The sequence below is a fragment of the Pungitius pungitius genome, chromosome 1 (assembly GCF_949316345.1).
Source record: "Pungitius pungitius chromosome 1, fPunPun2.1, whole genome shotgun sequence".
In the NCBI taxonomy this organism is placed as follows: domain Eukaryota; kingdom Metazoa; phylum Chordata; class Actinopteri; order Perciformes; family Gasterosteidae; genus Pungitius; species Pungitius pungitius.
The window spans coordinates 27,148,289-27,162,570 of record NC_084900.1 but is presented as its reverse complement, the minus strand read 5'-3'; the positions used below and the strand labels follow the sequence as shown (position 1 = coordinate 27,162,570).

Genomic DNA, 14,282 nt, shown 5'->3' with positions numbered 1-14,282 from the left:
AGGTCTCCATATCACAAAGATGTTGCAGTTTGTCGTATTGACAAAATGATTTATTTTATAATATTTTTTATTATGTCAACTTGTTACATTGGGTTTTTCACTCTTTTTTCCTTTCGATACACACATGCACAAAGTACCATTACCTAATCCTATGATGTCAATGTCGATTCATACCACAGCTCACTCTGCAGCATATTCCCCTGCTCTCCTCCATATCTGCTTCTCCTACGAGTCCCCCTCAAGCCACCATCATGGCTTACTCATGCCTTTGCATTTATTCCCCCACACTCACTACCCCTTGTTCCCTCGATACATTTCTAAGTGTGGCTGAGGACCAGTCAAGGGTACGATGCCAGGAAGATAAAACATTTTCAGTGTATGCAGCATACTTATCTACTCGCCTCAAGATACTGCTGCCCAATGGCAGCAAGAATTTCAACAGCATTCAAAAAACTGACAACTGTGCCCGAGGTGCCTAAGGGGGGGCCATGGGCAAGCTTGAAACATTTTAGATTTGCACTTGCAATAAAAACCCAGCCCTAATGCGCTCTCAGAAATCACTTCAGGTGTGAATAGACTGACAGGCTGGCATTAGCCCACGCTGGGAAGTCTGTCTACACCAGTGTGAAAATTGATCTCGCCCTAATGACGGGACCACCGCTATGAGCTCTTCACCAAGACATTTTTGCACTCAATAGATCCAAATAATTCTACGTACAATGGAAGAACAAGAAGAGGAGAGGGAGATGGAGAGGAGCAGAGGATGAAGAGATGAAGTGTGCTTCAATGTGAATGTGACTACGTTAGAGAAAAGCAATATTTGAGCTCCAATTGCCTTTTTTTTTTTGCCGTTACTTTTATTCAAGAAGTGACACGTGTGACCTTTTCAGGAGTTTTATTTTGGAATAAAAGCCTCTGTGGGCTGGAATGGAGGGACGGCAGACGCTGACTGCAAATGCTGAAGTGACAGAGTCATTTCAGTCACCTGGAGCAACGCATTCAATACACATTTGTTTGGTGCCACTGGCGAGGCTGACCGGAACTACATTAGAAACCATTGAGCCTCGCCCAAAATCAAATCGCACGTTGGTCATAAAAATGCTAATATTCATATGCATCAGTCTGCAGTAGCGACTGTGTTTGTGTTTCTTTGCGTGTGCTGTTGCTGCGGAGCTCGTGCATAATGACGACTGGGACGGAAAAGGTCATTTTGTGTGCGCATTGAGAGGGGTGTGTACCGTATGTGGGGCTGCATCAGTCGCTTTGAGAGGTGAACTTACTGTGATGAAGAATGTATTATCGCGCTTTGGATGTACACGGCACTTCATGTTTTTTTAAACTTTTGCTGTTGTTTCCATAGCGATTTCAAATTAGAGTAGGAAACCTTTTTAGTTGCACTTACATTCTTCCTCAAACATAATTTATGTCGGGACTTCATATTTGCTAATAACAAAACATGATGCTGCCAGTTCCCAACAACCATTATCTGGGAGGATTTTATTTAAGAATGTCCTTCTCTTTGTGCCTATTATAATGACTTTGTATTTCCACAGGATCTTGCTGCACACGCTTGGACTCTTTATTATTGTCACTCTAAAGTGCTTCATGTTTTGTCTCTTTAGTTGACCTAGTTTGTCATTTGTTTTTCTCACAGATCCCTCTTCCCACCCGAGGCAGAGGCCTTCGGCCACGGACCTCTGCTACAAGACCGAAATTAGCAGTCTGATGGACTTCAACTCTCCAGACGCCTCACTGGACAAAGGTAGGACCCAAACTGCTCTGCTGAGCCACAGATGGTTGCCCCAAAGGTGTCTTCCTGCAGGGCTGCCATGGAAGGATGCTTGAGCATATACAGTATATGCATTAAAGACTGAACAGGCAATTTTACAGTATACACCAGTGGGGGAATATACTCACTCAAGTATTGTACTGTATGATTGTGCTTAGCTTTAGTATTGTCTCTTTATGCTACTTGATACTTTTAGTCTACTACATTTCAGAGGCAAAAATTGAATGTTTCACTCTACTACATTTATTTCATACTTTTTTAACGGATGAAGTTCTATTAAAATACTAATCGTATGTGTTCCACATTGGTTAACTGCACAATACCCTGCACTTTATAATAGTATAACATCGTATTATAATCAACAAAACTTGCTAATGAACGCAGCCAGTGTTTTAAAAACTCTCCACAGAACATAAACAGCATTTCATCTAATATGAACGGTTCATTCAGTCCGTTTGCACGTTATTTTTAAACCATGGACACAACAATCATTGACAATTGTTTGTTTATGTCTGTGTGCAGTTTGTTTTCCTGCGGTTTCGGCCCTGCGTGCTTGGATGGAGCAGCAGAGCATAACTTAGCATCAACTAGATGGACAGTGAGAACATAAGGAGTAAATGAGTCCATGCCTGAATATGTTTTACATGTAACTGTATTTACATACCTTCTATTTGTAAGAAACAAGTTAATATTTATTAAGTATTTCATACTAATTAAACATGTTGAAATATTAGTGGTAATTAAGGTAAACGTAATATTGTTAATGCATTCATAATTTATTAGAATAAAGGTATTCACAAATAATAGTTTTAATTTATCAAACAATTCATTTAGATTATATTAGATGTTCATATTCTATCCTGTGATCACTTAATACACATTATCTTAACAGATAAAGGTTACCTTAGAAACTACCACAATCCAAAGCTGTTAACCATAGTTTCCAGTAAAGGTGCTACTTAGTTTAAACTCTCTGACCTAGGTGGTCGTACGATGGCGTCATCGGCTCTTCAAAGAAACACACTTACAGTCGTTTATCTCCAGTTTGTTTCCCTGTTGCAGCCTTTTTATGATAAAGCCACTATCAAGGAGAGAGAGTGTTGTTGAGAGGACCTAAGTAGCTCTTGATGGCATCAGTACGAACACGTCCCTTGGACTGTGGATATGTTGTACGGCTGCCAGCTCCAGTATGGATCTCTTGTGTCACCCAAGGAGCCCCAGGGGCCATTTCCTCATTAGAGTGTCCTGCTCAGGGATCTATTTGGCTGCCAGATCTCTCTTCTCTCCTGTTAACGTCTGTCAATGTCGGGGTGATACTCGATGTGTTCACGAGTCGCTCTAAAGACAGGGAACAGTGTTGCAGTATTTTTGTTTTACTTGATTATTGTATGACGTTGTTGTAATTTCAAGACATCAGAATCAGTAATATTTCAATAACATTCAAGTACTCTTGATAATGATTGATAAAGTACATTTCACTCTCTTTTCTAATATTTTTAATCCCTTGGTTTCTTTTCTTTTCATTGGTGTACTATTATTTTAACGTTAGTAGAAAATGTCAGTACACCTATCACACTACTGTCTCTTATCTTTTTTATTTTGGTGTTTGGAGGTAATTTGGAAGTCAAAGGGGAGATGCTGTATTTGATGAAGTTAGTGATCATTTGTAAATGATCCTGGTTGAAGGTGGACACACATTAGATCTCTGAATGTTTCCCAGCTGCTAGAAATGTACAGTCAGGAACAACACACACCCACAACGCCTCCAGGAAACATGCCAAAGTACCGTACATCACCTCAAGTTTCATCCACTCGAGAAATGAGATTATGCCCATGTGTTACAAGTAAATTCATCTCAGTTCTGCAGTAAGAGAGAAAACAGAGAGAGAGAGAGACAGGGATGGAGAGGGGAAACAAACGCAAGCAGCGAGAACTGCATCATTATAGAGACGAGTGCTGCTTCTGCACGTTAACTGGCAATGACATCACTCGCTGGTCTGAACAGGAGGGTCAGTGCTAAGAGGTCAGACAGGGCACCCAGAAAAAAATAGGCTGAGAAAGGAAAGAGAGACAGTATGGGGGAGGAAGAGCACGGGGGATATGTGTGCTATTGCCTGTGAATGTATTTGGATTATGAGAAAACGTCACATAGTGAAGGGGGAGGAGAAAGAACAATATGGAAGGAGAGCATGTGACGTGTGTGGGTGTAGGTGTGCGTGTGATGTGGTCTCTGCTGAGCACTTCCATTTCTCTCATGCGCTGACACTTTCCAAACACCTGCCCCCCATAGAAGTCCTCTCATAGCCATTGGGAGAATGGCACTCAAACGTTCTTCATCAACAGTATCCAGGCCTCTCCACTGTAATTTACACACTCCAGAAATAGCCGCTCTTACACAATGGCTGTAGTTGCTAGCTGGCTTTTTTTTCTGTGTGGCTGCTTTTATTTAACTATTTTTCAATGCTAAACTGTCGTCTCAAAGATCAAATTTGGATTATTAACTATGCTGCAATGTGCACAGACAAAGTGGTTCTGTGTGTGTGTGTGTGTGTGTGTGTGTGTGTGTGTGTGTGTGTGTGTGTGTGTGCATGCGTGTGTGTGCCTCTCTACTGAGAGGTGAATATTGACAAAGGGAGCAGAGCAGCAGTCTGGAAATCTGCCGTCTGTCACTCTCGGGCTGCTTCATTAAAGAAGGCTGCTGACAAGTGAGAGTGGAAAGTCAAAAGGTCAAAAGGAGACATTGAGGAGTTCCGGGTTTAATATATAATGTCATCAAATGAGACCTTACTTGTTCCTAAATGTGTGTAGTGTGGGTCTGTGTGCCACATTTCTTTGCACTAAAACCCCAGACACTAAAAGTGATTGCCTCCTGTTCCAAATGTTCTTTCCATTTCCTCTCTTACTCTTTTAGAATCATTTCAGAGGAAGGTTGCACCACAGAGTTATATATAAACTCTTTCAAATATTTTCCTTGAATTGTTACCGTTAACTTTGCCACATACTATATTGTGATCTAAATTTAGATCCGTAGCTGTGCTGTTCAATTAATCTGTCAAGGTTTTTGCATTAATGCATCACGCTGAGGCTGCAGAGGAATAGAATGTGATGAAGCACAGGTCAGAGCAGCACACTGCGTGTCTTCATTCATCTCACTGCAGGGACGGATGCAAAGCAATGTGGCCTCGTCAAAGTTTAAATGCGCGTGCCGTGAACTGTCGTTGAATTCCAAATGACCAGGTACCCTTGTTGTTGGCACGTGACTGTTTCTCTAGTACGTGGAGCAGAAACGGCGAGTGGGCATTCAGTGACCTTCACTTGATCGCTCAGCAGGCCGTCGATCTGCTGCTGAGAGTATCACCAAGTCACAGCAAATGGGTTGCAAAGGCAACGGTGTCAAAAAAGTTTTGAAAAGTATGCTGTCCATATCTGTACTTTCTTAAAATATAATAGCATGCGAATGATCATTTCACGCCTTCAAAATTATTTCTGAAAATTAAACCACTTTGGCTGTAAAATGTAATCCATAAGCACAAATACCTGGTACATCAGTGTTTTTAAATAGATGTCAAGTATCCTTTTTTTCCTACTTCTTTGGATATATATTTTTTTCAATACTATGCAATGAAATGCATGTATGAAATCACTAGTGTATACATTTTTAAAAGCCAAAAACGGAAACCTTTTTGCAGTATTATAAGCAATTCCAAGTCTCCCTCTTGCGCCTCGTTGGGTTTTGGATTTAAACCCATGCGCAGCACCGCGCCAAGGTACTAGAGGTGCATTTTCTATTTCTGAATTTCCTTGGATACTCAACAAGAGGTGAGCTGCCAGCAGATACCTCCGGTCACTACTTGTAACGCCGTACACCTGCCCTTCGTTAAAAGGCCAACGGGCAGCTAATCTGTTCTGGCGTCTGCCGGTACTGAATTGGCAGCGGCAGAGAGGCGGACCCGCCCGATCTGGAAGTGGGCAAATCCAGGTGAGACGGCGAAAGAGTCCCAAGGGTGGGAGATGAAGTGCAGAAAGGGTACTTTCAAGACTGGCAGAAGGTCAACAATATACAATAACACCCCCGTAGGTCTCATTTCAGACAAAAATACTTTAAGTTGACATTTTAACGTTGGCGCGCCCTCCTCATGTATGTGAATTGCCTGAGGTAAGGGAGCACAAAGGCGGGGGTCGTGTTGGTGCGGTTGGGAGGGAGGTTACGGGACATCCTCTCGAAGATCTTAACAAATCCTGCACCTCAACATTCTTTGTCTTACCGCTGCAGCTATCCACGACTTGGGTAACGTGTGATTAGCAACACAAATGTGTGCCATCGCACACTCCGGGGGAAAATGCCTGGAAAGTTTCAACCTTCAACACAGGATGTCATGATTTGTGGTCACATGACTTTCCAGAGTATTCTAAAGTGTTCTGCAGTATTTGACGCTTGACAGGTCAGGTTAGGTTACTTTATTTGTGCCTGCAGGTGTACTCGGTTTGCAGTTGAAGGGGAGGCATTCCTCTCGACACACTATCCACACAGACAACAAGACAAACATGATAAAAGCACCCAAGGCTGCAAATCAGTAAATCACTAAGTAAAGTCACTACAATGAATACACAAACATTACTTCTGTAGCATCTGTGCACTGTCGCCATAGTTTGTTCACCTGAGTGATTGCTCCTGTCTACCAAGCCCCGAAACTCATAAATGTGTTAATCTAACTAGGCCTCCTCATTTGTATTACATCTTCTTCAGAGGTGGGATAGGTAGACTAGAAGAAGAGAAAACCCTGTAAGTAAAAGTCTTTTACTGCACATGCTGTTTACTCATGACAGTCTTTAGAACACGTGTGAAAACTGTCATACAATATAACGCAACACACGACTCTCTCTTGCTCTATGAGTTGTCATGGCGACAGCATCCAACAAGAACGGCCCACGCTGACATTCATTATAGCTGAACGATTCAGTGTCTGCGGTGTGGTAGGCCTCGCCAGTCGGCGTTTGCTCCCGGCAGCTCACATCCTGGAAGGTCACCGGCGGCCTCGTCCTTCCTGCTTCAGCCACGAGAGGCTTCTATCCGGCTCAGTGTCAGTCAGCCGAAACACTTAAACATCAGCAGTGTAAAGATTTCCTAACTTAACGTTGACAATATCTTCACACTGAATCATATGGAGCAGAAAACTGCTTTTGGGACAAACTGGCTCAGTGACTCAGGAAGAGCAACATGCTTGGAAATACATAATATCCAGACGAGTTTTTGAACAATAAACATGGCCGCTACATTTCCCTTCTCCCGCATTTTACAGTGGTAATAATGTATTCCTGTTCTGTACATCTTCCTACCTAATCTGCCATCTTCACAGTTCAGTGGATAGTTTTCCTCTTCCCTCCCACTTCATACTTGACATTTTCTCTCTCAAGTCCTACGTGACTTAAGAGACAGAATGCATTCTTCTATTGATTTTCATTTAAGGGATAGTTCACTCAGGTCATCACCGTCAGGCATCCTAGAAATTACAAATGTGTGTGCGTGTGTGCGTGTGTGTGTGTGTGTGTGTGTGTGTGTGTGTGTGTGTGTGTGTGAGTGTGAGCGTCCGCAAGATCTAAATTGTCTTACCTTAAATCGTTTCCCTTTTTTCCACACCATGATGCTTTCCAAGCTGTGCAGCGCTGTAGCGTCATTTGATGCCGTCTCAATGTAGTGTAAATAGCCATCGCCTGCCAAGTGTATTCTTTTAATTAGGAAACCCAACAGACCAGCTGATTAGCACTTTATCTTCATAAGTGTCCAGGTTTGGGCCACAGCTGGAACACTTTGTAGTTACAAAGTGTAGCGTAATTGATATACTATAGTCTGCCATCTAGTGAGCAAGAAAGCATATTATCAAGCTGTGAATTCGCCATGAATTAACTTCCTTTCCAAGCATTCCAAGAATTTAGGGAACTGCCATGTTTTTATTTTGCGTGCACTGCAGCAGACAATTTAACCAGCACGATTCTTTAAACATCTTTACAACCTACAGCTTCACATGAGGGATTGCACTATCATAAGATTCCAATCGTGTCGTATAATGTAGCTTAGCAGCTCTCTCCCTGCGTCCTGCTGGGTACTTTTGGTTGTTATCTCAGAGTGAGATCATCATCACATATCCGCGTGCACACACATGTTTAAAACACAAAGCCTCTCCCTGTCATCTTGTGCCTGTACCTTCAGCTTTTAATCTGCTGCATATCAGTTGAGCTGCAGGCGTGCATGGCCCACAAACACTCCTTTGAGGAGGCAGGATTCAGTTTCCTCACGTTGTCCATTATGCATGGCGACAGTAGATTTTTTTCTTCAGAAGCTTTATTGTCTCAGACAGACGGGTGGCACATTGAATGATTATCAACTCTGTAGAGAACCCAATCATATCTTTGCGCTGTAGCAATTGACTGACACTTTTGCGATGTAGGTGTATTGTACTGAAGTCTCTATGTAACATCAGCTAAATAACAACTCGATCCGTTTGAGTTTGTTGCTGAATGTACCTGTCTACAGTTATGTGACAGTCGAGAACATCCTAGTCAGTGAATTAAGCACAGTGTAGTAGTTCATTATTGTTAATTAATTAATGAATTGTTAATTATACATATACTGTATATCATACATAATTCAATCTGCATCCACATCCTGCATTGTTTCACTACACTTTAATGGGGGGAGGGTCTTAAATAATAAGTCTCGGTTGAGTCTAAAATGACCCCTTTGATGAATAAAGCTTGAGAGAATTTAGACTTTGCACCAAGGAGGCCAATGAAAGCTCCTGTAACTCTCTGTTGGTGGACATATACAGTATGTGTGGCCAATATATTGAATGTATCAGAATGTCCTTCTGGAAGGATGAGGCGTATTTTTTTGTAAAAATAATACATTGTTCAGAATGTGACTTGAACTGACAAAGCAGGACTTATCTAATGATTATAATAATTATTTAACATTTATAGTGTGACTCTTCATTCTGCTCATTTAAAAAGGTTGTTTCTTTGCCCTTGCAGACAGATGAATAAAGTTGAATAAACTCATAGGCTTAACCCCTTTGTGAGTAATCAAGGCTCCTCACAGCTCACCGATCCGTCAATCACCGGCCTGCCTCGGACTGCTGTCACCGCAGGGCAGGGATGGGCGTTGAATACAACAAGCATGGGGAGATTGTTAGAATCTATTCCATGCTTTCCATTCCCATCCAAATAATTTTTTTTTAATTAAACTAAAATGAAGAAGGCTTTAAAATATTTGCTATACAAAGGAACATAAACATATTCACTTTATTTACAATTTGCGAGATAAATCTTAATCCTTGAATGATGACAATATCCTGTGTGTATCCCCTGGTTGTAGCTCCTAATCCACCCATTATAGCAGAGCTTTGGCTTACCCCTCTCTTCATGACTACACCCTGCTGTACATTGTCAAAGCGTGTGGGTTGATGCGTTGAGAGAAAAAACAAAAATGATTAATTTCTTCTCCTGGCTGATCATAAATGCAGACAAAGATCACAACAAACGTCGTAGTATTTTTTTCGGCAAGTGTTTGAAACTGCAGTACATGCTCAAGGTCTCCATGATACCACAGGTGTTGTTTTTAGGGGTATAAGGTTACTGACACCGCTGGCAGAGCTGCTGCTTTGCTGCCTGCCGGTGTTAGACTACACACACACACACACACACACACACACACACCGGCACCCACCTGCCTGCAAGCCCACACCTAGACTAGGCTCCTCCTCCTCTTCCGTGTCTGAGTGAGCGGGTGTGGGTGCGCATGTCCTCGTGTAGGTCGGAGTAATGTGGGAAAATCATTGTGACAGCCCCGCCGAGCTCCTCCCCCTTACCTAGTAAAGCATTTGAGTTGAGGGGGAGGGGACCTGTCTACTGTATCATTTAAGCCGTGGGAGTCGCCTTCAACAGGTACACTCGCACAGGGAAAGACAGCCGCAGCTCCTGGAGGTTTTTCCTAGTGCTACGTCAGCCCTCGATTGTAGTTGGGAAACGAGTTTTGGGGAAAATGGACGGGTTTTAAGTAAAAAACTGCTCAAGAGAGGAGGATTCTGTTTGAGTTTGGGGACTTGGTGTCTTTTCTGAAGGTTTCCAGCACACACACCTGACAGATCCTGGAATCCTCTGGAAAACTTCCCTCGGAGGAGGGGATGAAGTCGGACGGGGAGCAGGGAAAGTCTGGTGAGTGAGCGGAAAGGAGAAGTGTAGCTGCTTTATTAGACGATAGCACGGGTTTCAGCCCTGCACTTTCAAATAGTGACAGGTGGCTGAAAGGTGTCTTCTTCGGTATCAATCAGGATTAAAGGTGCGGGGAGAGGGGGTATTTCATTTTGCTATTTAGCATAAAGAGTGACATGCTCACGTGTTGAGAGTCATCTCCGATAGTGGATCAGCCAGTCAGTCACCTGTGTCGGCACTGAGCCGTTGGGAGACTTTAACCTGCACTGGCTGACCTCAGAGTGCTTGTTGAGTGGCGGCTCCAGCATGACCCGGCTTCTCTGCTGTCAGTGTCTCTGATCTTTGTTTGAGCTCAGACTGAAGAATGAGCTGGTAAATACGCAGAGCCGTGTGGATATTGTGGTGGTGGGATCTGACCTCCGGCCTATAAAATCCAATGATTGGAAAATATTGCAATGATTCACACTTTTCTCTGCTGTGGGACATTGGTTTGTGAGGTGGTTTTGCAGATGGTCAGAGACTAGATCACAGTCTTGCTTTTTGTTTAGTTTGTCTCCAAACAACCATGTTTTTGTGGTCATTTAACGAGTCATTGTCTTTTGTTTCTATTGTAAACACTGGTCCAGGGTTGTTGGCTGCAGTCCCCAGCCTGAGAGCATGTTCTACATTCACACAGGGATTGTTGCTCCTTCAGCCAGACTGGTTTCAGACCATTTCAAATGGAAGGCATTGAATTACAACAGCTGACGAAGAGTTGCAATTCTAAGAACAACTGCTGTGCTGTTTGGATTCCAAATACCTGGATTTTATCTTAGTATACGGGTTCTCAATCTTCGACTATGTAAAGCCCAAACACAGAGGTGAAGTTCACACCAGGTAGATGAACCCTGTGTTATTTATTCCTAGAAATGGCCTGTGCAAGCAACCCAAGAAATGTGGCCTGAAACTGTTCAAAGCGTTTTTCAACCACTGCATCGGGCTTAACGCCAAGGTGTGGTTGTAACACAATTAGTGCTTTCCAAAACAAAACAAACAGCTGGAGGCAATGGATGTCTGTCTTTGCCTAACCCGTACTGTCCCAGGTGTGGTTATGTATTTGCGATAGTGCTCTGTTACTCATGGTTCCATCTCACATATCTGTGGCAGCCTCTGTGATTACCGCCGGGGTAATTTGTGGCCTGTCTTTTCAAACTGAACATGTAAAACATTAGTCATGCGGCCATTATTGCTTGTAACTATAGCAGCAGATTATGGCCTCCAAGCAGAATAACGGCGAAATGTGCTCGCGTTGATCTTCTCTGTGTTAAAGAGTCCCATGGAAACATCGGTTCCTCCGCTCCACTCGGCCCGGCCCGTCTGCCAGACAGATCATTTCACATTGCATTTGTCCTTCATGTCTCACGGCTGAAAAAACAGTGTTTCCCGATGAGCGATATGATGTCAGAGAGGGCTTCACACTGCGAATCAACACCTTCTGTGAACCAGGCTATCAAACAGAAGCCCTTGTTGGTTTCCACTGGACAGCCCGTTACTGCCTGAGAGGACACTCACTTAGGGTCCTGCTGTGCGTGTGGACCTTCACCCCCAAGCTTCCCAGTGCATGCTCGTATTTGTCTGTGCATGCATGTCATTCAACGCTTCGATGCATTGCAGCACGTGGGCCGTTTTTAGTAATTTTGTAATTGTGGCCTTCTTTTCACCGACTGTGCTACAAGGTGATTGCAGCAAGCAATGAAAGATTATCGGCGGCCTGTCACAGTCAAGTCAGAGATATCAGTGAAACAACTGATCAGAGTCTATATTAAGTCCTATCTATCTCCCTCTGTTTGAGCCTGCCGTCTAATCACATCTACTCCCAAGCTAATTCCCAGATTAATTCGGCTGCGTCGTCGCAGTCACAAATATGATTCATCCCACTGTCGTCTGCACATTCCCCCGCAGCTCATCCAACAGAAATGTCTCTCTGCAAGTCACCGAGAGGGTAGCTCACATTCACAGTGACAGACTTCTCGGTCTCGGAGATTTGTTTAATGAAGCTGTCAACACATCCCTGCTCCTTTCCAAAAAGCAGGAACAAATGTAACTCCCTAACCATTAGTTACAAATTTCAGTCCCAGGATTTTATTAACTGTCCCAGGAGGCAACCTGGGAGGGGGAGGAGGGGGTTTCAGCCTGCGGGCACTCTACTTTGTCAGCCAGATCATCGCTGTCTCCCAGGCCTGGGCTTTTCTCTACGTGGCCGCGTGCAGGTTGGCTGATGGGGTTGGTGTGAGTGCAGGGTCTCTCCCCCAGTGGTGAGCGCACCTCATACAGGTACGCAGACTTTGAGTTTGTATCCATGGGGACACAGGGTCTGCCCTCAGATTTGGCCTAGACTATAAATAAACGCTCTGATAGCCTTCGGCACCAAAGCACATTTCTCAACTACATGCACACACACACACACACGCCTGATTTGTCACACGTGTGCCGGCGCTCATCCAAACACCTCTCAGCTACAGCGCCTGTCTCAACTAATCCGTTCATCCACCTCACAAGAGGATGCAGTGGAATCTGAATAAAGTTTCTCTGCGGAGCCCTGGTCGCCTCACTGAGATATCCTCCCACAACACAGTTGCTTTATTGCACAAATTCCATCAGATGTTGTTGCAAATGGAATCTCTGAAAATAAGTGTTCATTTGTTTGCAAGATGTTTAATAGCAACACCCGGTGCAAATTAGATCAACACAATAGTGCTGTGTTAACAACGTGTGAGAATCAAATGGAACCACAAGGATAAGCCAGTGGAAATAGCCAAATGTTAAATGCTTGTGTATTTGCAAAGATGCTGTTTCTTATCTTGGCTGAATGAATGACATGTTTCTACCCGCACGGCTCGTCAAGCATGACCAGCAGGCAATTATTGCCTTGCCCGATGCAACCGAATCAACATTCTCATCATGTTTGGTTAAGCTGTCCAGGAGCAAAGCAGAAATTGTAGCTTGAATCTGGAGGAAGAACCTGAGTAAAGCATGAGGTCATTAACATACCAACTGAGAGAGAGCTCTGCACACGTAATTAGTTTCCACTGAAATAGGCAAATGGTGTTTATTTCTGCAATGACGGTATCCTAGGATTGGCTCTATGTGTGTTTTTTGCAGCATTCACTTGCCACGTGAGTGCCAGCCGGTACTTCATAGTGGAGGATAATACATTGCCTGGAGCTAATAGGACGGACCCAAGGGAGAAACGTTGCCAGCTTCCACCCTCATTATAATTTTTCTATAGAAGGCCGCCATTTTAGCTCACTCACAGTCTCTGACTCCCCCCAGTTGTGTTTTAAAGGCTTTATCCCTCCATTATTTTATTCATCAGCTATCATCTTCAATTCAACCAACTGTTCCCAATGACCTGCGCAGCACCCCTTCTAGTTTCATGGAAACTCTACTGCTAATCTCTGTGACCATGAATATCTAAATCCCGTGCAGAGTGTCTGTCCATCGGAAGCCTGAGAGCGACAGTAATCTCACAGTTTGCGGTCTTCTCGTCGTGTCGTTTAACAACGACGCTTTGTTTTGACAGATTACAGCCAGTTTGGCACAAGTACAGACAGTGACAACGAGAGAAAGGGCTGCTTATGTAACTGTGTAAAGAAATAAAGACACTTGAATGTGTTTAGGATATTTAAATAGCCGAACCCTGTTGGCCTGTTTGAGATTCTGTGGACAGCAATGCAGGTTCTGGCCAGTGTGGCTGATCGCATCCACAGACACAGACAGAAAAATGACACAGATCGTGGTGGAATGCGTCTGAGTTTGGGCTCTTATCTTTCCCTCTGATAAGTTCTGCTCCAACCCCACTCCAGCACAAGTTCAGCCCCCATTACTCCAAGGACCTGAAGCATGAAATAGGATTGCCAGCATGTGCATGTCAGATTCTGCGATGTTCGACTTGATGGACAGTGACTGAGTGGAGAGGAGGGTTCATGCTGGGAGTGACGTCGTCATTTAAATGTCTTTGACGGGAGCTAGCGGCTTCTGTCAAAGACTGTGGAATCCTTTTAGTTCTGTGGAATTCAGGGAATGAAAAATGATTTGCTTAGGTTCCAGATTCGTAGATTTTCTTTGTCATGTATGATTGTTAATTGAAACATTCTGAGGCATCTTAAGAGCATCAGGGACACCATTGACTTCACACTGGTGTGCTCATCAATGAACAGTAAATCCATCCCTGTATGTGTTATCCTGAATACCAATATCTCTTCATCACTGTCTCCGTTAATACAGAATATTGGAGTGTTATGGA

The 14,282-nt window shown here is 43.6% G+C and overlaps 1 protein-coding gene across 3 annotated transcripts in view; it reads left to right on the top strand.

The window, feature by feature from the left end:
• The window catches only part of kazna (kazrin, periplakin interacting protein a), a 121,510-nt gene that overhangs the window by 85,501 nt on the left and 21,727 nt on the right, over positions 1 to 14,282 (top strand). For all 3 annotated transcript variants that reach the window (XM_062563982.1, XM_062563988.1, XM_062563985.1), the window contains exon 4: positions 1,655 to 1,762. In XM_062563982.1, the coding sequence (XP_062419966.1) occupies positions 1,655 to 1,762 (108 nt within the window). The remainder of the gene's footprint in view (positions 1 to 1,654; positions 1,763 to 14,282) is intronic.